The following is a 26,737-nucleotide window of genomic DNA, read 5'->3' on the forward strand; positions in this document are numbered from 1 at the left end:
AATTTTTAGATAAACTATTCTGTATTATTATAGTGAAGAAATGGAGTTTCTAACTTAATTACAACTGCATTTACAGACTCCGGTAGTTTAGACTTGAGGAAAACATCCCCAGCACCCAGAAACGTTCTGAGGAAGTGGGCTAGTGTCCGTCTGTGCAAGATGTCTAATTTAGACACTTGGAAACTTTTCCCATTAACCAGAAAAGATTTCGGGGATAAGGAATTTTTCCGGGTTTGAGAATGTCGTCTGGTTAGCCGGAAATCTCTCATCCCCGGAAGTGCTCTGCACCAACTGTTCCTGCTAACAGGGATATCACTGCACTCTAATTTCTTAAAGAAAATATCTGAGAAAGAGAACAGGTGAGCTTATACGTGTTCAGGGTGATGCTAAAATGGCAACATGGCCTGACGCGTCAGCAGCTGCAGTCGAGTGGACACCGGACAGGTATTGGACTGTAGTTATACTATCTCTATCTCAAAAGCACTGGTAATGTATGTGCTAGTATTAGTTATGCTATATCTATATCATTTATCATAGTTTTCTATTAGAAATAGCGATTTTTTTTCAGTTCTGATTGTGAAATAAATCTGGGACAACATAATATTTTTATTTGGTATTATATATATATTTTAAATAACTCAGTATGCCAAGGTCAACCCCTCCTGTGCCAACTCTGGAATGCATGCCAGGGGTTGCTGATCCCTGGTATAAATGATTGATTCCTAATGAATTCCATATTTTTGTAATCAAGGATAATTACAGTACTGTACTCAATTCAGCAAGTTAAACTATGAAGAAAAAATCTGAAAATCTGCCACACAGGAGGTGGATATCAAGTGTTAAGTCTGCCATAATGGATAAGTTCAGCAATATTCAGTAAAAAGAATGGCTACAATCAATACCAATTAGTTTTTGTTTCACACCAGCTAATACCACCTCATTACCACATTGGCTATTTGTTGCAGATCCAACAGTCCTCCAAAAAAGTTATCATGTTTCCTACGCTTGTAAAATTACTTTCAACTAAAGTCAGGAATTTTCATTCCATGAACTCGGTAAGGTTTCTCAAGGAGCAAGTAAATACCCATTTTCCATTCATTTGTATTTTAAAAAAATATGTGGACTATCTATACATCATACTCTAAATTAAAAGCTTTTTAATTTTTTGTAAGGAAAAAAATTATGCCATAACTACTTCACACAAACGATTTTGTTTTTAAACAAGTCTCACACATTTCCAGATCTGAAGAAACTTCTATGATTATAAGGAAATATAAATCATATGTCAAACAATGGTGATTCTTCTACTATTCACAGTATCACAGAATTAAGTCAATAATACAAGGAAACTTAAACATCTACTGATGATGTACATTAAATAATACTTCTTTACTTTAGTACATCAAACACTTAAGGTACTTAGCTTTGTGCATTTGAAAACTCTAACAAGAGCTTCGTAAACTCAGCAAGGGTGCAGCTGGTTCGAATGGCCTCAGGATCAAAGTGTGTTCGACTGGCTTTATGAGTGGAACTTCTAAGGTATTCTACAACTTTGTTGATTTTACCCAAGTCGTGGCCTGAAAGTAAATGAATAATGGAAGTTTTTACTATTAATCAAAGAAATCTACAAATTAAGACTTGATATTTGTTAAATACCCGGTATTCTAATGAATTAAATCCTCTCTAGGCATTTGTAACACTTGCCCTCCCGTCATTTACTTTCTCAGGCTGATCTTTAGTCTAGGCAGCTACTGCGAAGTAATAAATTGAGGTAAATTTTAGAATTAAGATCCTTTTCTTAAATCATCTAACATATAAATTAAAGAATATAAAATCTCTATTTGTGGTTCACATTCTACACTTTCTAACACCTATCACAATAGCTTAACCTGAATGTTAATCACACTTAACAAAACATATGAAAAATTTATCATAATAAAACTTAACAAAATACATGTGAATAGCACATTATTATTTTTTAATTTTTTGTTCTAGTTAAAGTGCAGATTTTGCAGTAGTTGACAATGGTTCATAACTGTGCCAGTTTACTTATGTCATCTGTCAACTTCTACTGTTTTAGTCAACAAAAAATCCATCAGGTACAGCAGGGATTTCCCTATCCAATTACATTAGTCCACATATTAACCTTGTTATCCAAATTAACACAGTATGGACATACAGCAAGAATGGAAAGTGAAAGACTAGTAAAGAGTAAATATAATTCAGAGGTAAATCCTTGGAGGGAGAGGGCATATCAAATTGGAGACAGAAGGATTGTGGTGATGGATGCAATAGAAGTGAGGGGAACAAACATCCTGAAAGCAGCAGTAATTATGCCACAATATACGATTTAAAAGTTTCTATGTATGTAAACTTTGTGTTTTTGTTTAAGATGCCATTTTTCAGGAACACACAAGCTGTATTAATTCTATGGCAGTGGTTTTCAAACAGTGGGGAATGGCCTTTGGTCAGAGTCCAAGAATAGTTTGGTAGATGCTTTAGAAAAAGTGAACCATTTGAATAGGTCAATGTAAGGTCCTCATCAAACCAATATTCTTACTCATGATGACATACTGGATTCATTTATGAGAAAACTAGAATAGAAATTATTTGTTTTAGAAAATAAAGTTTTTGACATGTTTCCTACACAAGAAAGGTATCTTTAATAACAATGAAATGGAAGCCAACAAAGATGACAATCAAAAATTTTTTTTACCCATATAAGTGCTTGCATAGGTTAGTCAAGATTACCTGTTAGCAGCTCTCCATGCAGTATAATCTCTTGTCAAATTCCTAACTCTAATGTTATTTCTTACAATCTTTCCCCCATGTCATTCTTGGCCTACCCCTGGCTCTCCTCCCTTCCATATTTAGGCTCATGTATAAATTATCTATTCATTAAACAAATGAATGTTTTACAGAACCAGTTTTCACTCTATTTTAAGGATGCATATGCCTTAAAACTTGAATGGATATGAAATCCAAATGCTGTTAACACTATTGTTGGGCTGACCTTTTGTGACATTATGTTTGTGAGAAACTGAATTTTCTGCTGTTGCTGTCACAAAAACAAAGTATTATTCTCTGAAGATAACAGTAAAAGATTTATATGTTGCTCTTTCATCACCGACTTCATTTCAAGAAACTTGTGTTGAAAAGCAAGCTCACAAATCAAATTAGCTTCACAATTTGATTTACAGTACTTTAATTAAAATTTTAATAATTTGTTTTTGTTAGTACTGTACTGTGTTGTACTTAAAAAGGTTAATAAAAACAAGTAAATAAAAAGTAGATTTTCCTGTTATACAAATAATATGAAGCCCCTTTATACTATAATACAGTACAGTAATTGGAAACTTTGCTGAGTTAGTGGAGGAGCTGTTATTCAGAGTTTGGAAAATATTGCTCTATGGTAATGATATACAAGAAGCAGCAGTATTGTGCATGAATGACTGCTGAATTTGGTATTGTACTGAGTGATACTTGGGGATGGATGTGCTATTGATGGGTGATGCCAGATTGTATGAGGTAATATGGGTAAACCAGATAAATATTGGAGGCATTGTAGAACCATAGCAGAGAACATACAACAGTAAGAATGAATGAAAGTGATGGGAAAATATGTGTATGTTTGTTTGCTCTTTATTTGAGCCACCCTGCAATTAGTGAGAAAATTTTGGGAAAAAATTTATGACATTCAACTTTGGAAGATAAACAGTGCATTTCAAAATAATAAGAACTCTTAGCAGAAAAACGGACTCATCAGATGCACAGCAGAATCCTTATCCATATCATATGTACTGCCAATTCATCACACACTTAGCACATACCTTTAGGGGAATGACGATGGAGATTAAAGTAAAAAGGTGGGGACCTCAGTACAGGATGCTCAGTCTTCAGACGTTTTGTAGGAGTTTCTCCATCCGTGTCATTATCAACAGAATGATATGATTGACCATGTATCCCTTCCTCCTCCTCCTCTTCTTCTGGCCCAGTTATGCTCTCCTCCAGTCCCTCTGTCAAGGTGTTTTCTTTGTCTCCTCCTATACTCACGTTTGCACCAGGATGATCTTTACACCTAGCTTCACTAACAATGGTCTGAAATGAGTGAAACTATTGTTGCAATATTTCTTGTTTTGTAAATACCACAGTAAAATGCAAGTTCCAACTGTGTATTTGGTGCATGGAATAAAGCAATCCTGTAATTAATTCTATCTTATTGTCATGATATATTTTGATTTATAAGTGAAAAATCAGACATCACAAGAACAGTGTTTTTAAAAGTATATTGCCATAATACAAGGTGATTTTATATTCGAGAACCATAAATAATTCCCATACACTAAAAACTATATCACTTAGGAACCTAATATTTTGTTTAAATGGAGCCGAATGTTACAGAAAGACGTGACATGATCCTGAGAGTTATCAGGTACAGTATTACGTGACCCGTCAATGGCATTTAATGGTTTTCATTCAGTCATGCCATGGTGCTCACTGTATTTTGATGAATACAGATATACAATAAATCAGTATAGTATACTAATTGTTTATTAAAAATACAATTTTCAATTAAATGTGTTAAATGTTATTTTAGTATGTTTTGGGGGATATTTTTCATGTAGGAACACACCTCCAATAATATAATAGAAATTTTGGGAATGTAAGGTTTAAGTTATGGAACTTCCAGTTACGGACAACTTTTCGGGAACTCGAGAGATGCCCGTACCCACATTTAGACCTACAACTTTGAATCCAACTACAGTATGTTCAGGTTGCCCCACTTTGCAATCACAGTTTTCTTTAGTAGGTACACTGTATAGGTGTTGTATGTGCAATAGGAGTGGCCCTGTGTATGTACTTTCAAGATTACAGATGCTTAGGCAATCATGGATACTTTTGTAGTGGACCTCCTCCTGAAAAGTCACCCCTTCAGGAAGGAGCAATTAGCTATATGAATGGTGAATGATCTTAAGGGTGTAATGAGAACTGTACAATTCAAAAACCACCATAAAACACATTAACTGAACTTCCATTTATGAATCAAGTTTTCTATGAAATGAGGGAATGACATTTACCACAAATGTCAATGTATACTTCATGTAAAAGCTAGATACTGTATTTACCAGAGCAGAAATTCTTACAATGTACAGATCTTTGACCTTAACCTATATAATTTGCAGCTTGGTACATTTTTTAATTAATACCTGTACTGTATAAATTTTTTCTTACAAGTGAAACATCCAAGGCATCACATGCTAAGAGGACATATAACACCATACCGTAAGTAAAGTGGTCACTTTGTGTGGCAGCTGTAATTTGGTGGCTTGAGATAACATTGCTTGACAGAAGGTTGGATCAAAGATCTCATCACACCACACTGGACCGAGCTCAACAGCCCATTTCCCAGCACTCTTACTCCAACAGTCACATGATAATAGTGAATATGGTTGTTCTGAGGACAAAATATTTAAGATTAAAAGTAAATAAAGCATACCATAGGTAAAAATATGAACACAATGCATTATTTAGCATATACTTTCCTTTCCAAGTTGTGAAATGCTTGTTACTTAATCAAGTGTACTAAAAATTTGTGGTCAATGAAACCTTATACCAATAACATATCCACACCCAGTAACAGCAATTTATGTGGTGCCGGTTAACTCATCATGACAAAGAATCTGCCACAAATTTTGGAAACAACATATTTTCACCCTACTGGTTATTGATATTTTTTTTTACATAACTTACCAAGAGGATAGACAGTCTGAGGATAGAAGGCTCTGTCCTCACACATACAGCAGTGGATGATATGCCTGATTTTACGGACACATTTATTTGCAGCCGATGGCCCACGTAAGACACGTACGATGACAGTGATGAAGCTCTTTAGGGCTACACAGCATAAAACTTCAACACCTTTGTTACATTTAGCAGCAGCTCTGGGAATAAAGATGAAAAAGAAGGGAATAAGTGTTTGAGAAGATAAAGCTAGATGATTTCATATTGATGATGCTGACAACTCTTCTAAGTGTATAGTTCTAAACTCACCTGACAACACTAGCTAGCACAAGTCTTGCTGCTAGTTCTTTGGCATAAGAAGTTTTGACAACGTATCCACTATAGTTCCTCAGGGTTACATCTGAGGCTTTCCCATAGAGAGCAGCATCATCAGTAGATGTTATTGCAAGGATGCCATTCTTCGGAACATTGCGAAATGCTGCATCAAGGTAATGCACTGAAGATCCATAACAATCTAAAAATCTGTTGGAATATGACTCATTAGCTTTAACTAAACCTTGGGACAAACAGGTTGTACCTGCCATTCTCTCATCCACTATATTTCTCAACCCCTTCCAATCTAAATCTGGTATACTGGCAGCACAAACCAAACAAGAGGTATGACTATATACTGTAAAGAGGAAGTGAGTCAAGATGAAGATACAATGGGTAGCATCTCATATAAGGCTACAGATACATGACAGGGTAGATGAACTACTGGTTTATGGTGGTGGAAAAAACAGTGAGAAGTTAGCAAGGAGCTTTGACATTATAGCATTGTTCACTGTTGTTCCAGTGGAAGATGTCAAGAGAGCTAAAGAAAACAATGAACACAGTGAATTTAAATCAGTCAGCAATTCATAAAGAATTAAAACAAGACTTTGAAAACCTCTTTCTTCACTCACAGATAAGCAAAAGTGGATCTCTATCCTTTTAAAATTTAAAGTATCTGGAGAAACAAATACAGAGAACAACATAACACTCTCAGAGACTAACAGATATTGTAAGAGCACACAGTATGTGGGCAAGACTTATGACCACCAACTTGACCAACATGTTTTAGTGTCCCCTAAAATTGTAGATTTCTAAAAAGGGAACACAAAATCTCTTCAAAACATGTCTACATATTTCCTTGTCTATGATGTCTGACCCAGAATCCCGAGATTTTATTTATTTTGCATATTGTACTGTAAATAACTTGCACACTGCATAATTACTATTAGCAGAATTTATCTATCCCTTAGGTCTACCAAGGCCTTTATGTACTTATAACCTTTTGTGTTCCCATCCAAGGATGTACATAGTGTGCATAATAAACTAGCTGCTCCACTACAAGAACTAATTTGACCAATGAATAACCCCACAGAACCACTCCAAGTTGGGAAAGAGATGAAAAGCCACCAGATTAGTTTGTCTTACTAGATTCAGGATGACTTTATGAATTCCAAGAAAAATTTTTATATGAAACTTTAATTAAATACCTACTGAAACTGAATCAACACAATTCAGTTGCTAATGCTTATATGTCATATTTAATTAAATATATATGTTGTCAAACACAAATTATTTATCCATTTACTTACAGAAAGTCAAAAGGTCTTTGGTGCAACAGAACACTAACATCCTCTGTGGTAATATCAACTTGAAGACTGTTAGCAGCAGCATTCTCTTGGATCCTCTTAGTGGCAGCAGGAAGCTGATCATTTATTACAACAGCAACCTACAGGAAAGGAAAACTGTGATATTGTACTGTACAGCAAGCCCTTAAAATTCTCGGGAGTTTGGGTGTTAAAAAAGGTTTTAAAATTGGCTGCGAATTACCAAAATGAAGAATATCACTTGCTGATCGGGGAAGTGGGGGGTTACATTTTTACTCGTGTGCAAAGAAATGTATACGGGTATTCCTTCTAGGTGTTTGCCCTTAGGACAATTATTTCTTTTACCGGTTTTGTGTATGTGCACGTACGTACACACACACATGCACAAAAAAAATATATATATTATATACAGTATATATATATAGTGTACAGTACTGTAATTATTAATATACAGTACGTATACTGTATACAGTACTGCGCTTTCCTCTCATTACGTGTTTGCCTTTAGGACAATTATTTCTTTTACCTTTTTTCACAAAATGTATTTAGGATGGTGTGTGCAGGTAATGGAGTAAAAATAAATGAAGACAGTTACGTATATATACCAGAAAAGACGGGTCGAAAAAACCATAATACCTCACAGCTTGGCCCAGTAGCCTGCCTGGTGGTTACAATGATGAACTAACCTAGCTATAATGCCATGATTAATCACTATTCTATCAGTAAACACTAATAATAACAGTAAATCCAGTGAAATATGGCAGGGAGTGAGGAGAGCTACAACTGCAGACGACACGCTAACTAGCAGTACCCACACACGTGTTGCCAGGTGTACATATGGGGGAAATACATGACCTACTTTTCCCTCTTCACATGTTTAGGCACCTTCCCGCGGCTGGATGAAGGTGGGTGAGGGCGTTTGGGAGCCATCACAAGCACAAGGAACAGAGTTATTAAGAGAGCAGTATAGCACACGCATGAAATGGACACACATGGCCCAGCTACCTGGGACAAGAGATACCTTCCTTAATACCATAAAACTCGCAGGCTCCCCGTCCCGGCCGTGAAAATGACGCCAACTTTAAAACTACCTGCAGGCATTCTTGGGTACATCCAGGGTGTCATTCACGAATAATCTTGAGCTAAAATGTTAACCAACCCAACATATCTTCATTTTAGAATTGGAACATAGGAAATGGTACCTGGTAATTAATAACAATTTCTTTTCTATTTTTCTAATTTTTACAGGTTTTAATACATCTTCGGCATGAAGCTCCAAATTACGGATAAATCCTTTATCCGGAAACCCCGAGGGCCCAAGCATTCCAGATAAAAGATCCCCTACTGTACAGTCTGCGCGGAATGTTAGTTCGTGTGCTGAAAAAATATTGATATTTACGATTATGTTATATAAATAAAGTAAAGTAACACTTACCACTTCAATTAATACTTTGTAGTGTTTCCTCTGTGCTTCAGACAGTCTTTTAGCTTTCGAGGAACACTGTCAGCAAGGTTTTGCAAGAGGTCAGGTGGCAAGTTAGTCCAGGTATCCTAGATGGCTGCCTCTAGCTTCGGGATTGATGATGTGTCAGCGTCGCGCAGATGACGCTTAACAAATTTTCTATTGGGTTAAGATCTGGGCTACTGCCAGGCCAGTCAGTAAAGAAAGGTACCTCACAGTCTTTGAGCCACTGTATGACACTTTTAGCAGTGTGGCATGGGGCACCATCCTGCATGAAAAGGCTTGCCTTAGCTTTATCAAATGATCCAGGTAAGAAATCACTGAGCAGTTCAAGATAGTTGTACTGATTCATCATCTGGTTCTTAGGGAGGATTACTAGTTCACCAACACCATAATAGGTAAAGGAAGCCCAAACCATAAGCGAGGCAGGGTGCTTAACAGTCTTCACTGTGTACTGTGGGAGGTGCGCGTCTGAGTGGGGGGGGGGGGTACACCCACCCTTCATTACTCCCAGTCACAGAAAACGTAGCCTCATCCGACCATAATTCACTCCTCCATGTCTCTAAATCCCACACTTCATATTTCTTGCAAAATTTCACTCTATTTTCCTTCTGTCTCTTTGTCAACAGAGGTTTACGGCGGGCACGAAAGCTCTTAAATCCCAGGTCATCGTGCAGGGCTTGTTGAACACAACGTAACGAGACGTGACTCAAAAGACGGGGTTTCTCTCTTTCACTTCACGTGCTGTGAGTGAGGGATTGGACCGAACTTGTCGAGAAATAACCTTAAGTGTCCGTGGAGACAATAATTTAAGCCTACCAGACTTAGGTAATGGAGCTGGTAACTCGTCCTCTCCAAGGTCACGGAAACGTTTGACAAGATTTTGACCAACTCGTAATGCCACACCAGTCTGAGCCGAAATTTCTCTCAGTACATGGTTCGCTTTGTACAATGCAATCACTGCTGCAATATCGTCTCTTGTAGTAACCCTCCTGGACATCTCTGATGGCCACTATGTTGGGTTAATGCACCTTAAACTAGACAAAACATGGCCACATGGCGCGGGAACCCGCACAAAAAATCTTCCCCTCACAGCTGCCAGAGGCGCACTGACTACAAGCTGTGACGTGTTCTCAGTTGCCAAATGTCAGCACTTGCCAACAAACCAAGCATTTTGACATTTCGCATCCCAGAACAGGCTTCACAACATATGATCTTATTTTTGCGAGAACTTAGTTCGTCGGCCCTATCGCGACTTAACATTCCACGCAGACTGTACAGCAGTTACATAGCCCCAGTTTATAAAGTTACTTATTCATAGATATTTGATTCATGGCTTTTTTACTTACAGATGTTCGATCTACTGTGCAGATTTTTTATTTATGAAAGGATTTTGGGAATTGCAATCCTCCCACAAATTGAGGTGTACCTGCCCACTGACAGAAATGCCTGCGATCTGCAATCTACTCGCAGACAAATCTGAGAGAAAACCAGAACATTTTTCGAAAATGAAAGTAATATCTCCGTTAGCCGGAATCCCTCAAACCCGGAACTCTCCGATAGCTGGAATTTAAATTTTCCGAAAGGTACATTTTCTGGAAAATTACGAGAAAATTTTCCCGATAGCTGAAAAATCCAGATGATTACAGGGATGGGGGAGTTTTTTTTCTGGCCCTGAGAGATGAAACTCATGATCATTTTCCGGAAATTCCAAGAAAATTTTTCCGGTACCCAGAAAATTATGGGCACGAGGGTTTTTTTTTTCCAGCTTTGAGAGATTATGTAATGGACAATTTCTGGAACTTCTGAGAAAATTTTTCCGAAGAAATTTATGGAAAATTCCGGGGACGTGGGATTTTTTCCGGCTTTGAGAGAGTTGTCTTGTTACCCGGAAACCTCTCATTCCTGGAAGCGCTCTGCACCAATTGTTCTGGCTAACGGAGATATCATAACATAATTTTTTCATTGTTTTGACAGATTATATTGAATTCAGAGAGATGCATTGTTTTATTTGTTATCGACTGTCGTGTCTGGACTCTGAAAAAAATATACAGTAGTACCCCGATTTACGGATTTACGCGGTTAATGAACCCACAGGGTACCGCGGAAAGTGAAAACCGCGTAAAGTGAACAACAGAACATATGGGATTAATTCCAATAGAGACTGGCCCGACCCCCAAACTCCAGTTTTTACGACACAATACCTATGTTGTAGTAAAAATAACATCTAAATTTTATAATGGTATGCTCACACAATTAATATTTAAGAGAAATACAGTCGCCAGGTTAATGTCCATTCAAATAATAGACTCAAATCCCCCCTCTTCCCAGCTCACTGGCCCCTACCTCTCTGAGAAATGATTGGGTGAAACACTAGATTTTAACGTTTAGTAATAAATAATACCTCAGACTAAAGTTAGGATAATATAATTGACATTTCTGGATTCCTTGCAGGTCAGGGAATATTTTGAATGTAAACTTCATATATTTTGCACAAAAGATAAAATACTTGCTTTGTGTAAACCAAATTATTACATTAGATCTAAAATTTGTATGTCTAATGCAAAATCCATGATGTTTATATTCAAAATGATCATCATATTGTAAGAATTCCAGCAATGTAAATCATATTCTGGTCGAGTAATTTGTATGAATTTTATGAGCTAAAACAAATATCTTCAGTTAAAAAAAAAATAAAAATATTCTTCACAACACTATCTGTCAGTCAAAGTACCCCACCTTGCCTCCCCCCCTCCTCACACTCACGCCAGCTGGGTCGGTCGGTCCCAACCCTCCCTACCAGATAAATGTGTGGGTGAAAACTCTAGATTTTAACGTTTAGTAATAAATAATACCTCAGACTAAAGTTAGGATAATATAATTGACATTTCTGGATTCCTTGCAGGTCAGGGAATATTTTGAATGTAAACTTCATATATTCTGCACAAAGGATAAAATATTTGCTTTGTGTAAACCAAATTATTACATTAGATCTAAAATTTGTATGTCCAATGCAAAATCCATGATGTTTATATTCAAAATGATCATCATATTGTAAGAATTCAAGCAATGTAAATTATATTCTGGCCGGGTAATTTGTATGAATTTTATGAGCTAAATAAAGAAGAAAAAAAATTATACTTCACCGCGTATATGAGTAGATGCACCGCGGAAAGTGACAGTCTGGTTTTGGCAAGGTACTGCGTAAATGAGAAAAATGAGAAATCGGAAAGTGAAACCGTAAAGCGGGGTAATACTGTATCTAGCCTAGATTTAAATTTAATTACAGGAAGACAATGACCAAGAAAAACAAACAAAAACGTGCTAGGTCAGGCAGGAGTTGACAAAAGTGTGAATTTTTCCAGGATTAATGTTCTTTGTCAATGTTGTCACCACCATTCTCTCCATTTATTTTTATATTTTGCATCATTTTCATCACTGTTTTCACTTTGAACATCACTCAGATATTAGAACAAACCATAATAAGCATCTGGTGACTGGCTGTCTAGATTGTAAATTGTAGTATTCACAAGACAAGAAACGACAAAAATTATGATTAATCTAGTGTGTCCTTCAACCTGGCCTGATTTTTTTCCTAGGTCGTACAGTGTTCCTGGTGACTACTGTACCGCTGTTCATACAGAATGAATGTAAGTACAGGACGTATACCTGTCCAGTATCAACATGCACATCCAGTGACCCAGTCATCCACACACTTGCAAGTCCGCCAATTAGTATTACGTCCCGCCCCAGCCATACAGAAGTACCACAAGTCAACTCGTCACTCCACAGTGGCCTTGCCTGTCCCGAAGACTGAAGGTGTTTACACATTTGAATTGTGAATGTTTTACACAAACGTCCGCTAGTGGACAATTAAAACATCAATGGCACCACCACCATGGACAGAAAAAGTGGTTTGCAATTACTGTTTAAAAAACATACTGAGGAAGACCCTTAAGTACACACAAAACATTTGCATGATACCAGTGATTTGAAATACTCATATGCAACTCATCAGGACATTGGAATTTTTTGTTTTTTGTCAAAACTATTATATAGAAGAAGACACAGAATGTGAAGACTGGACTTAAGGAGGCTAGTAGTGAGGCAGTTCACCAAGTAAAGCATCATTCATCTGAAGACTGGTCTCGATCATCTATCAGTGCCAGTGCTAGCAAAAAATTAAAAGCAGATCATAAAAGTGATGAGCAAGATAATTTAAAGACTATGTTGATCAGTTTGGATAGTAAAATAAGTTCTATGATTGATTTAAATCTTAAAATGATAAACTTGTATTGATGTATAATTGTCTCTACAGCCCAAAAAAGGATTACCTAAACCCACATCCACACAGATATTTGACTTGTTACCAGCCACTAGGTCAATTGTAAATTTTTTGTCTCTTTTACCATATTTTGCTGTGACACCAGATGAAACTGAACTACGATTTTAATGATGGCACTAAATTTACAATGAATGAAGAGCTTCCATCTTCATTTTCCCATCTAAAAAAATATCTCCAATGGCATTGTGATTCTAAGTCATGAGAAAACAGATTTCACTTCTAAAATACTTTCTGAAGGGAAAATTATTAATGAACAAGGATAGGAATGTGGTTTAAACTGTGCCTCAGCAGCGTATTTTACATACAAAAACAATAATTCACATCAGTCTTAGGAAGGACTCGTTACTGAAATACTGTATACTACAGTAAACCCTCGATAACTCGGCATGGATATGGTATCAGAATGTATTAGTATAACTCAGGAAATGCCGAGATATATAAAATTATCTGGGAAAATCTCGGCATATCTGGCCACCTTCATCACCTACCATGCATCTGTGTCACCTACTATGATGCTTTATTCTTCACCCGCAGTGCTGATAAGTGTTACTTTTTTCATTTAGTAAAAGGATCTGCCAGGGTGGGTCCGATGACTTCCGAAATTATACGTACAACTAGTGACGTCTTGGGAGGGTTGGTATGCGTGTCTTCACCCACTGCCATTCAGTACCAAGACGGAATGAGTTGGCATATAGGAATAAAATAAACAGTTAAGTGATTACTACCATACAGTATAAGGAGACAACATGCCTATCCCAATACCTATCATCCGTGGTATCATATTGTTTCACACAACATATGCACATTTACTTTTTTTGCTACTGTACAATCAAATATAAAAGTCATGTCGTGGTTTTGTCCAAAGATTAAATATAACTTGTGAAACATTATGAGAGCCCCCTACCACAAGGCAGAGCGCATCAAAGGTTTAGCCCTTTGGTATACGTTTTCACTTTTGTCTTTCATTGTACACATACCCTGTATATGGGTCGATAATTTTTTATTGTTGTATTTTTGTAGGGGGGGGGGGTGTGTGTGGAAAGTGCCTCAATAAGTTGGAATTTGGGATAACTCGGCAAGGCCAGAGCCCCATACTTGCTGAGTCATCGAGGGTTTACTGTATGTCGCTGGTGGTAATGCTGGTGTTAATAATCACTCTCTTGAGTTTCCTAGGTTATTCTTAAGTCCTATGTATGAGGTTGTTAAAAATGCTTTTATATAATTTGACAATCTTTTTTTTACCATTTGGACTGACAGCAGATACGTTGACAGCATCTCACAGAAAGTGACACATTATGGGCATCAAAATACCAATTTGAGATATCAATAATGCCAATCTCAATAAAGATTATACTTGACACATATGGCTATTGGTTAAGGAACAAGGAAGTCTATAACTAGTCATTTGTTAGATTGTTTTAAGACAGTAGGGTTTACTTTGCCTTATATAAGAAACCACATTAAGTGGAATGGCCATGGATGGTCAGCATACCTGTCTGCATATTGATAAACATATGTCTGAAGAACTGTAAATTTGTGTTGGGATCCCATGCATAGGATTTAGCTCACCCAAAAAGATTGTAAAATTATAAGGTTTTTAATGATGCCAAAAAATATATTCAGTATGTGATGGAGGAGTTTAAGTGGGGAAATAACCATGAGTTGTTATTGTCTGTTAAGGATTTGCGTGAAACATTTTATGTTCCTAGGATTTTTAAGGACAAAGTTTTTACATCATATATGTAGTGGAATGGTATTCAAGGCATTCATACCTGATTTCAAAAGCTTAATAGCAAGACTGGAGAAGCTACCAAATAAGGAAGGATATTTGTTTCATGACCAAATGTTGGAACCAAATTTTTTATTCTATTTACTTTTTCTGTCAGACGTATGCCAAATATTAAGTAAAGGGTCAAAGAAAGTACAAATGGCAGGAAATACTCTTCTCTGGAAGTACTCTAAAGATATTGACATTCTATTGGTTGAAATAAAGTTGGCTAAAGGAGTTACAGTGATCCCTCTTAGATACGGATTAAAAAGGGGGACAACCTGTCCGAAAAAGTTGATTGTACTAAATGCATAAAAACAATAAATTATGATATAAAAAACACCAAAAATACAGTACTGTACATATTATCCTGACCACTGGAGTTAGTTATACAGACTTTTTCTTGTGAAATAGCCATAATTTTGAGCAACATATTATTGTACGGGTACTCACTTTGTACTCAAATGTACAACACTAAAGGACTAAAAATTTTATCTCTTGTGCAAACTGTGTGATGTTTATACGGTAATCTTGTGTTTTTTGCGGGTTTTATATCGCGGTTTTTTACTAAAAAATTATATATTCTTTTGTGTGTGTGTGTGTGTGTGTATATATATATATGTGTATATATATGTGTATATATATATATATATATATATATATATATATATATATATATATATATATATATATATATATATATATATATATATATATATATATATATATATATATATATATATATATATATATATATATATATATATATATATATATATATATATATATATATATATATATATATATATATATATATATATATATATATAGGACAGGCCAGGAATCCAATGCTCTGTTTGTTCATTTGAGGGATAACAAGCATTGCATTGACTGGGATAATGCCTCCTCAATATTACCTTGTAATTCAATTGACAGTAGGAACATTATAGAATCCAGTCTCATTAAACATACCGAATCCGTCAACATGAATTTGAGTTCTGGTTTGTACAAACTGGATACCGGTAATTTCGTAATCAAGAAGATTTGTAACCATTTTTTATATTCCCGTGTGGTGCGGCAAACAGACGCCACCCTTTCCCGCCTAAAACACCCGCTGCTCCGAGAAGCCTCAGTCCACACGTGCCTACGGTACTGTGATTACCTCTTCTGTTTGTCCTCCCATGTGCATTCCACATGGATCCGGGACGTAGGCCAGACTCATCAAAGGCAAACATTACTAGCAAAGACTCTAAAGTGACCAAGAGATCAAGAATAGTGATGATCTTAATGGGAAAAACAGTTTTATTGGGCAAGCTCAGAGGTGGTATGAGTTATGGCTTGAGATGTGGTGAAGACTGACAATTCATTTGTCTTTTGTCAGAATACAAGTCTTCAAGTGGAGGAATGTGGGTGGAAGAGGAATGGCTGGCTGGCGTAACTGCGTGAGGGCGGGCAGACGCCGGGACAGCAGGGAGAGGCTAGCAATGCGGGTGTTGCCGACCTCAGCGAAATAAAAAAAATTTTATTTACTTGTAAATAAAAATTTTTTGTATATAACTGTGTTTATGTTTTTCCATCATTATACTACAATATGATTAGTTACAAATAATGATGTTAATAAATGCCGGTACAGTGCATCAGTGATGAGTGTGACCACTGGGCCGTGAGTGGAGAGCATGGCGTGGTTAAGAGCATGTCCTACCTGAGCTGTTTGGTGGCCACAGGTACAGTGATTCCTAAAAAGAGTACAGTATTCGCGGTTTTGGCTTTTCGCTGGGGTTTCAGGAACGCATTTCCCGCAAAAAAACACGGGATTACTGTACTCAAATTAATTGTTATCTTGCAAGGATTCCAGCAATGCAAGTTATATTCTGCTAAGTTTAGTCTGTGACATTTTATAAGATAAAAACTTTAAGCCTAAAACTTCCTTCACCCTGTTTTGGGAATGCTTCTTAGTCAAGAACCCCCAAATTTCTTGTCTGAGTCTTCCGAAATCCGGATTTACAGGGTCCGAATCTTTGAGGGTTCACTGTATTGATGATTTGAAAAAAATTACATACATACAGTACTCAGTAATGATGAAATTCAATGCGTTAGTTTTCACATACTGCCTCGTGATTTATTTGCTAACCTAATTAAAATAACATAAGTTGTGGATCATCACACATTCAAGGACTACCAGTGCCTGATGTTCCAGTATTATTAAGATATCAAAGATCAAGAAATCTTGGTGGACTCCAGCTCAAGTTTCAAATATGTTTAAACAATGCAAAATTATACATTTCAGCACTTACAGCAAACATTAAATCCAACTGTCATAAATTTGAATGTTTATTGGATTACTGTACCGACATTAATGCATTCCAGTAGCAGCAGAAATATTTATGATCCTCATTCATCTTTTGAAGATTAAAATTTTTTTCTAGTATTTCATTTGTAAATAAGAAAGCAGACTCTCTTAAAACTCACATTTTGAGCTTAAAGTGATAGATGATTACATGACAGATTCAATTTCTATGATACGGAACAAAGGAGAAGCGTTTGACTCGGTAGTGTTTTTAAAAAAGGCTTACCACTGTAACAGAGGTGAATGTAAACTTGCTGCAATTTTTAAGTCTTCAGTCATTTCCTTTCCAATATCTGATGCTATTGTCGAGTCCTGGGGGTCAGTAATTGATAGGCTCATCAAAAATAAATCAAGATTTAAAGAACAAGACACCACAGTTGCTGACACCATAGAAATGTTAACATTCATAAAGCTGAATGGCCCTACAGCAGGCATAACCACAAACAGAAAAGTGTTTAAAAGAGCACTATGCTTAATGTATGGAGGAGCCTCATATAATAAGCATTTCCAACACCAGACGCTAAAGCACGCAAAACAATTTACCGCAGCTGTGATCTCCAAAAAAAAGTCTGTCTCATATAAAACACTTTCTTGCTACTAATAAATGCAATTTTGTAGTCGTTTGTATTATTTCTATATTGTAGGTTACCTAACTAAACTTTTAATCTACACATGTTGCATATATGTTTTTTTTAAATAAACTTTAAAGTTAGTATTAACATTTGTGAATGTGTCAAGATATGATAAATAAACCTTGGCACTACTATAAATTAGTGGAAAAAATTAGACAGATTTGACTTGAAATTTTATAAATTGCAGACAAATAGGAAATTTCTGTCAGTAGGTGCACCTGTAATATGGCCAGTTTGTAATGAATAGTATGAAAGGAATTTATATAATTACTTGGTTCCCACATTCCATGACTATATAGTACAATGGAAAAGGTTTCTAACATTTGACAAAACATTAATAACATCACATACCTTGGGTATCTGTCGAGCCCAGGCCAATCCTGCGACACCTGTAGCACCTAGAGCATCTAGACATCGTATGGGGCCATTGATGCACTTGCCCGAGTCACTGTATGCTGCTAATGCGCACAGGACAAGTGATCTGTCAACAAACAGTTAATAAAGTTATTGTACTGCTATTCATTTAAATAGCATTACAGTACAGTAGGGTCGGGATATACTGTATAGCTATTTTATATGGAGATTTTTTTATATCGCGCCTACCAAATTATCTAAATTTTCCCAATATATAGCGATAAATTTATTTATTTCGCGAGGGAAATCGGGCAGGAAATATTTCAAATGTACCACCATGGCCAACAAATACGTTATTCACCAAAGGCGCCACCGTGGCTGCTCACCCACGCATTCACGCTCGCCCACTCAGTCTTTCTGATTCGGCTCTTACCAAATGTGGACGCTGCGCTCTAGCCCTCCAGTCAAGGTCACCATGTGCTCTACTACTGTCTACCAAGATAACTAAGCGTACTAGTACCACTCCTCCTAGTTCAAGTGAGAAAAAGAAGAGGAAAACCTCCAACATTGATGATAAGGTGTGTCAGTGTGTCATCTGCTGCCTAGTCTGGTGTTCCCGGGATGGCGCGTGGGATGGCACATCAGCTGATGAGTCTGGTGTTCCCAGGTATAGTGTTCATTGGTGCTTTAGTTAGTAAGAAAATAAACTGGTTAAGTCAAGTTTAGTCACTTTTATTAGCCTCCAGATCCTAACCCTATTTTCCCCATTCATTACATGTAATTATATATCGCGATTTAGTTTATAGCGGACATCGTTGGACCCTATCTCGCGACATATCCCAACCCTACTGTACTTATATACCGGTACATGTCCCTTATAAATGCTGACAGATGCATTCCTGAAGAAAACCTAGGTGAAATCAGCATTTGAAAATTTTTCTTTCAATGGAAAGCAAGAGGATATGGTGAAACCCCTTCCACCAGACCCCTAATTGCCAACATACATACAGTCAAAAACACTAATCGAGGGGCAGGGTAAGTGGCGAAATCAGGTCAGAGAAGAGCTGGGAATTTGAAAACATGTTTCAAGCCCTCCTTCCCCCTTCCCACCCCATAAAATGCAAGTTACATAACTATACACCTTGAAAAGTTAGCTCCTAACTCAGTGTCAACATTACAATAACTACAAGGTTACAATTAACTTAATTCACCTATATTTCCTAGTACCTCTGCATACAGATCATTGTGCAGTAACATGATGGAATGCATAACTATTTAGTGTAGTGTGCATGTCGAATAAAATAAACATTTGAATAAAATTTGCATAGAAGGTTGCGAGCGAAGTCTTCATTATGAATTTTACTGTTGATACATAACCATAACAGCTCTGTAATGTAGCATATATACCCAATACAAATTTATGTAGGAGTATTGTAAAAATAAAAGAAAAATTTCTTCTGCTAAATCGAGTTCGTAATATCGGTTTCCGTTAAATCGAGAGTACACTGTACTTTGTACTTTCAGCACTTTATGGATGAGATACTTTTTTACTTCTACTTGAGTGCATTGATCTTTGGATACTTTTACTTCTACTTTAGTTACATTTTGCTAATGTAACAATACTTTTACTAAAGTAACAAGTCTGGTACTTTTTACAACTCTGAATAAAAGTATCAAGGTACTATGCACTGAATCCATTAAATTTAGAGGATTAATGGAATAGTTATTGATGGATAAGAAATCTCAAAAATATATTTTTAATATTTAAAAAATAAATAAATAAAACCTATCATCTGCTGGTCAGTTCCAATTGGTGTGAAGCCGATCGTCGCTCGATACGGTTGAGAATGGTATACAAGATGGTCAGTCCATCTTAATTCATTGTGGAATAAAAGCTGTTTCCCCAAAATACTGATCAGTCACATTGCTATCAAGTACAGGAAACTCGACTCTAGGACCTGTTGTATAGAGCTGAATATATCCTGGTTCTACTTCCACACTATGTGAAGGAAAACTTGCACTAAACACCATACATGAGTAAGGTTTATTGTCTGATACCTTGAGAAACATTTCTAATCAGTGAAAATCACTCGCCTCCATTAGTCAACATTTTGGTCAGCATAATGCCAACTGAAGGCCAGTCTGGGGGCCTTATGCTCTTAAGTTAATAATTCCTTTATGGTAGGCACGTAGCACTTCCTCCCTGCTTCGTGTAGACATCGTCTTACAGTTATGGGATGGCACTGCAGATGAAGTTTGCTATTGAGGGAAGGAACTCTTAATTTACAGGTGTAAATAAACAAAATTATGAATAGATTAGCACATGAATATATCAAACACATTAAACATACAGTATACTGCATTTTTTACATCGAGTTTGCAAAATCGATAACAAAACAATTATTCTCCAAATATATGACACTCACATCAACATCAATGAGCCCTCTATACCGTACTAATGTAATTGATGTAGTGAGAGGAATCTGGCTGGCAGCGGCACAAATTTGCACATCCTCCTCTCTTGTCACGTGAGGGCGGCCAGGTTTGGGGCGTGTCATGTCACTGTCCGCTTCCTTGTATCACATAACCCACCACTGCACTGTCTTCCTGTTGATGTTCAAATCTCTGCTGGTCTCAGAAATTGATTGGCTACCAAGGTCGAGACCAATAAATATCGACCTCTGCTGGATCACTTCTGACTGATTAGCACAGCTATTCTGGTGATGCCCCAGTCCTCTCTCTGCCATGTCTTTTATATCAAAACTTAAAAATGAAATGAAATAAGCATGAAGAAATCCTTGGGCAAAATATTAGAAGTACTGCAGATATGGACAGGGATGATTGTGGATAACAATGCAGTGACATACAGGGACCAGCTGGACAACAATAGAAAACAGACAGGGAGACGACAGGATACCAAACCATTAACACTCATTCGCACTTCTAACCATAACATCAATCATGAAAATGGACGAAGTTTCCTTACCACATCATCTCGGCAGGGTTAGGAGAGTGGGTGGAGCTTAAAGGCTGCAACAATGGTTGTGCTTTGATTTAACAGCATACCATTTAACGGAAACTCGCATTTGATGGGAAATTAAAAAAAATATTTAATGGCATTTTAGGGATTTACTGGCATACGGCAAAAAATTTAAAATTAAATTGGCGGATGAAACCATGAGCTTCTCCCGTGCACATCTTCACTTTCACTGGGGCTGCAGTCATTTTTATGTTTATCTCAGCAGATTACCACTGCTTCTGCGTGTTTGGAAGCTGAATATCGTATGAACCGTGGCTCCTAAGTGGCCTGCAAGCTTGCCAGTTAGTCACAAGGGGAAGAAGAAAAGAAAGTCAATGGCTATATCACAAAAAGTGGAATTTCTTCAAAAACTGGACCAAGATACAGTACATCAGTTATGAAACTGTGTGAACTAGTGTGTGCATGACATTAAAATCCAAAAGGAAAAATTGCTGAAGTATTATGCAGACAGTGACACTAAGTAAGGAATGACAATACAAAAGCATTTGAAACAGGGAGAGTGAGGATCTTGAAAAATGCCAATGCAGTGGTTTTGTCAGCATAGGAGCGATGGTGTTTTTGACTGTACAGTTGGGGAAAATATTCAGCCCCACATTGCTGTGGTCACTGGAGACATCCTGCAACTCTCTTGTAGTACAGATAGTAAACAGACTGTGTAGCAAACCTTTATGAATGAACCAGCTTTGAACCACAGTGGGAACAGCATTTGAATGAAACCAGCTGGTTAAGTGGTTCAAAGCTTGTTCGTTCACATTGGTTTGCTACGTGCTCTACTTACTATTACGCGAGAGTTGTCGGATGTCTCTACTGGCCACAGAAATGTGGGGCAGAATTATTTTTCCCAACCGTACATAGTGAAGGTAAAACATTTCCCTACAGACAAATTTATATACTGTACAGTCAATAGAAAAAAAGATAAATCTGCAGTATGGACTTTATTCTTTATACAGAAAAAACAAAAGAATTTTTAGTAAAATCCTTTTATCCTTTGGTACTCGTACAGTATTTCTTGTTATTAACTTATCCAATAGAGAAAAACTGTTTATTACCTTCTGAGTCAGACACAATCTGTACTGTATGTATAAATTCAATATCTCAAATTGAGATTTTTCTGTGTTTTTTGTTTGTTTTGGTTCTTGACCTAACACCCTTAATGACATAAAATTACTACCTGTACTCTGAATTGGAGATACTGTACTGTATTGGATATACTGCATCATGCTTAACCCTTATGCCCCGGGTGACATTCCAGTACAAGCACCTTTTCCTGCCACTGTTTAAATGCCCAGCCCGGGTTACCGGGTTTCAGTGTGACTACAGCTCCTCCCCGACTTACGACCTACTCGACTTACAACCACCCGCACTTACGACCTACCTCAGTCGTACCAAAATTTTGTCAAATTACGTACTTTCGAGTACCAACGTCAGTAGAGAAAATTTTTGTTTGTAATTCACTTTAAAATGGCTAGCAAGCTTAAAAGTGAGAGTTTTGTGGTGCTAAGAAGAAAAAGAGACACCCATTTTAGATTTTCTATGTATTATTTAAGCATTTTTGACTTACAACCTGGATTTGGGTCCCTAACCCCGTCGTAAGTCAGGGAGCAGCTGTATATGCCTGTCACGCCACACGCTCGACCACAGGGAAGCTTCCTAAACTTTTGTGTTTCATTTCATTGTTTGTCCATTTTATCATGTTATATCAAAGTAATATTGCTGAAAGTGGTGTAGTGTAGTATTACTGGGAATTAATGCTATGATTATGTTATAAATGTATTTATTTGTGGAATTATTAAAACAATAATTATTTCTACACATTACCTGCTCTACCAAACACAAAGACAGCCTGGTGATAGAGTGCGTGGGAGTTGCCGAGCAGTTTTTATGAAAAATAATGCAAATAAAATAAATTCTAAATGAATTATTTATAGAAAATAAGTATTATGATCAGTAAATATATGCATTACTGGCCATCCCGGACACAAAGGCAAGCTAAAAACAGCTGCTAAGTGCGTAGGGGTAGTTGACCACGAGCGCTCGCCGTCAGCAAGCTGTTCCCTCATCTCCCTCCCTCCGCGTCAGGGAAGTTTCTAGAGGGCCAATATATAGTTTTTCTTACTTCTTTTTTTATTGTTTTATTATTTAAAAATGTAAAAAATTATTTATGAAAAGTTGATTTTTCTCGATTTACCCCCGGGCAAGGGGTATGCCCAGCGGCACCCTAAGGGTTAATACAGTACAGTACAGTAAATTATTTAAGCCACACATGAACATAAGCATGAAGGTTTGTGCAAATGGATACTGACTAATGCTGTTCAGTGAACCCTCGGTTAATGAACTCAATCCGTTCCAGAAGGTCGTTCGTTAACCGAAAAGTTTGTAAACCGAAACCATTGTTTCAATGGGTTTTTGGGTAATTGGTTCCAGCTCACTGAAAATTTTCTAAATTCAACAAAAATGGTAGAAAAGTTCACTTACTTTGAGGTGTGTATGTAGAAGGCTCCTGGATGATGATGATGATGGGAATTAGAATGGGGGTTGAGGAGAAGGAAGAAGAGAAGGCATTGGGGTGGAAGAGAAGTCACCCCATGGCACCATTTCACCCATAAAATTTTAGTTCTCTTGGTGTATTTCAAGATTATTTTCTTTAAATCAACACTGCACTGCATTATATATTGTCAATATGTAAAATATATTTCAAAATCACCAATAATTTGCTTGGAAACAGAAAAAAGCATTTAGTTGAAGAGAGTCTCAAGCAAGATGTTACCTCCAGTGAAAACAGAGAGAGACTAACGCCTGTTTGCTGTGTTAAGAGGCTGGATGCCGCTCATTGAACTAGTCACTTTACCTTCAATTTTGTTCAATAATTGTTAAAATGACTAAAAAATTGAATATTAAACTTTTAAAATTATTGAATAGTATAAACTTCTTGATATTTACTAAAATAGTAAGGAATTTAAGCCCTAGAACCGATTAATGTATTGGCGGACTGATACTAAAGCTGGTTGCCCGGCCAGTGCAAGCGAAAACATGTTGAGGTCAGTTCGTTAGAAATTTGTTAACCGAATTTTTGTTCGTTAACCGAATTGAAGATCCTTATGGAAGGCAGTTTGTTAACCGAAATTTCGTTAACCGAGGCGTTCGTTAAACGAGGGGTCACTGTACTAACAAACACTGATACTTAAAACCCTGGGCTCAATGTGCCATCTTGGATGTTACAAATCATCTGGCAAATGAACATAATGGAGGTTCTGAAACCGAATCATTTTAGTCAATTAGGTGCAAATTCAATACTCATATTCCCCATCTTTTCCGACAGGCCAATGGAGCCAAAGCAATAATTTCTGTGTCTACAGGTAAGAGAAATGCTTTTAACACAAGGTTAGATACTTAACATTAAGGTAGGTTGGGTTAGTTTTCCTTTCTGAACAATTTTAAATTAAATTTAGTTATTTTAGATTTTGTTAGGTGAGTTTTTGTTTAAGCATTGGTCGCGATGGATTCATCCGATGGCCTTCGCGCTCTCCAGATATCACACTGCTAGATTTTTTCTTGTGGGGCTATGTAAAGGATTGTGTCTACAAAACACCTGTAGCCGATGATGCAATCCTATGTCAACGAATAACCAATGCAATAAGCATGGTAACACCAGGTATGTTAATCAACACTTGGAGAGAAATCGAGTATCGGCTGGATGTGCTTAGAGCCACAAAGGGTGCACATGTCGAGGTCATTTAATCTGCACCTGTAAAGAAAAAACTTGGCTTTTGGTTTCTGATGTACATATTTGGATATTTTGTACAGATCTCACCTACGTTTTTCATGGAAAATAACCGTTTTCGATCAAGGATGACTTGCATCTTTGAAAAAAAAAGACGCCTTTCCCATGGAAGTGAAGGTCAAATCTGAACAAAATACATCAGAAATCAAACATCTCGCTAAGAAATTCGAGGGTGTGCTAAAACGAGTAATTACCATAAACTTCAATTTCTTGAGGTAATTTTCCCATAGGTGGCGGTTAAATTATAGTTTCAGTCAACCTTGTTTTTCTGATGTTTTTTTACGAGTTTGGAATGATTTTGATCTAACCTAACAAAACCAAACTAACTTAACTTAACCTAACCAACCTTGCCATAGTACCAGGAACTATATCTGACCTCACCTAGACTCCTAAGATTCCCCGGATGACCAAACCAATAATAATACCTTAGGTGACTGGGTAATTATATAGGACTAACACGTGAGCGAAATTGATTGAAAACAATTATAAAAATGCCGGACTTTCACTGTTATATTATAGTGGACACTGGTGTAGTTTGTGGAATTACATTAAAAAATGGTTATTTTTAAAATACACATTACTTAACATTTGTGGGTAAGAAGAACAGACCTAACCAACCTAACCAACCAAACCTACCTAACCTTACCTAACTTCCCAGAACGAACTTACCTATGATAGGCATTTTGTGGACATGAGATGATACGACCGAATTGGTGCAATGCAGCCCGGGCAGCGGAGTGATATATTGTGATGGCTGGAAATGACGAGCCACGGCATTGAGGAAGTAATGAACAAATTTCTTTCCTGTCTGAAAGCACAGGAATTCCTGCAGTGTGGCCAGTCTCTATTTAAAGGAACAATGCTGTAGTCTTTGAACAATTGAAGGGTCTCGTTGTCTTTATCCTTAAATTAAAAAATTACGTACATGTAAGACCGGCAACAACCTTCACATGTCATGCTGAAAAACAAATTACCCCGGGCGCGGTAAATGCTCCGCAGCTAAGTTCAGCCTCATTACCGCCCGCAAGACAAATTAAAGCATGCCTAGGCGCCTAATTATCTATGAAACAAACAATTTCCACAATAAATGATTATCATATGAAAACTCACTGATCAAAATAATGTAATAAACAGTAATAAAAATAACTCGTCCACCAGTTCTTCCTATATATTAACTGGTGGCTCTATAACCTAAGCACACTTTCTTCAATTTTACCTAATATAAAATGTAATTAGTGTAACAGCCCCTAATAACTGGCTTGTGCAGTACTAAAAAAGTGTGAATGAAACTGAATTTTAGGTAATAAAACAATCAATAGAGCCCTCCACTTATAAATGTGGTTCTTAGCCTACAAAATATTGGGCATCCCTGGTGTGTGAGGTTTGAGGGAGAATGGGTGGGGTACGCAGTAACAAGTATGGCACCCCACTACCTTACCTGTTTACTGTCATGTCGGAATTGAACATAACTTCATTCTTCTTAGGTGCCTGTATTGTCCCTTTAATGTTGATCTTAACACTATGTTCCTCAATTTCCTCGGTCATCTTGTATAATAACTGGAGTAAGTCACACACACACTTCAACTTTGTTCTGATCAGCCAGGATCAGCTGAGGGCCGCTAGCCTAAA

The 26,737-nt window shown here is 36.9% G+C and overlaps 1 protein-coding gene across 1 annotated transcript; it reads right to left on the reverse strand.

Moving 5' to 3' along the window:
• Positions 1–1,087: 1,087 nt before the first annotated feature.
• On the reverse strand, positions 1,088–26,737 carry LOC121868841 (TRMT1-like protein). The gene is made up of 8 exons (XM_042369824.1): positions 26,547–26,737; positions 18,285–18,414; positions 7,365–7,501; positions 6,052–6,264; positions 5,752–5,942; positions 5,283–5,455; positions 3,831–4,098; positions 1,088–1,577 (listed from the first exon to the last, which is right to left on the reverse strand). The coding sequence occupies exons 1-8, from the start codon at positions 26,651–26,653 to the stop codon at positions 1,420–1,422; spliced, it is 1,377 nt and encodes a 458-aa protein (XP_042225758.1). The 5' UTR covers positions 26,654–26,737; the 3' UTR covers positions 1,088–1,419.

The sequence above is a fragment of the Homarus americanus genome, unplaced genomic scaffold (assembly GCF_018991925.1).
Source record: "Homarus americanus isolate GMGI-L3 unplaced genomic scaffold, GMGI_Hamer_2.0 scaffold30535, whole genome shotgun sequence".
Classification (NCBI taxonomy): domain Eukaryota; kingdom Metazoa; phylum Arthropoda; class Malacostraca; order Decapoda; family Nephropidae; genus Homarus; species Homarus americanus.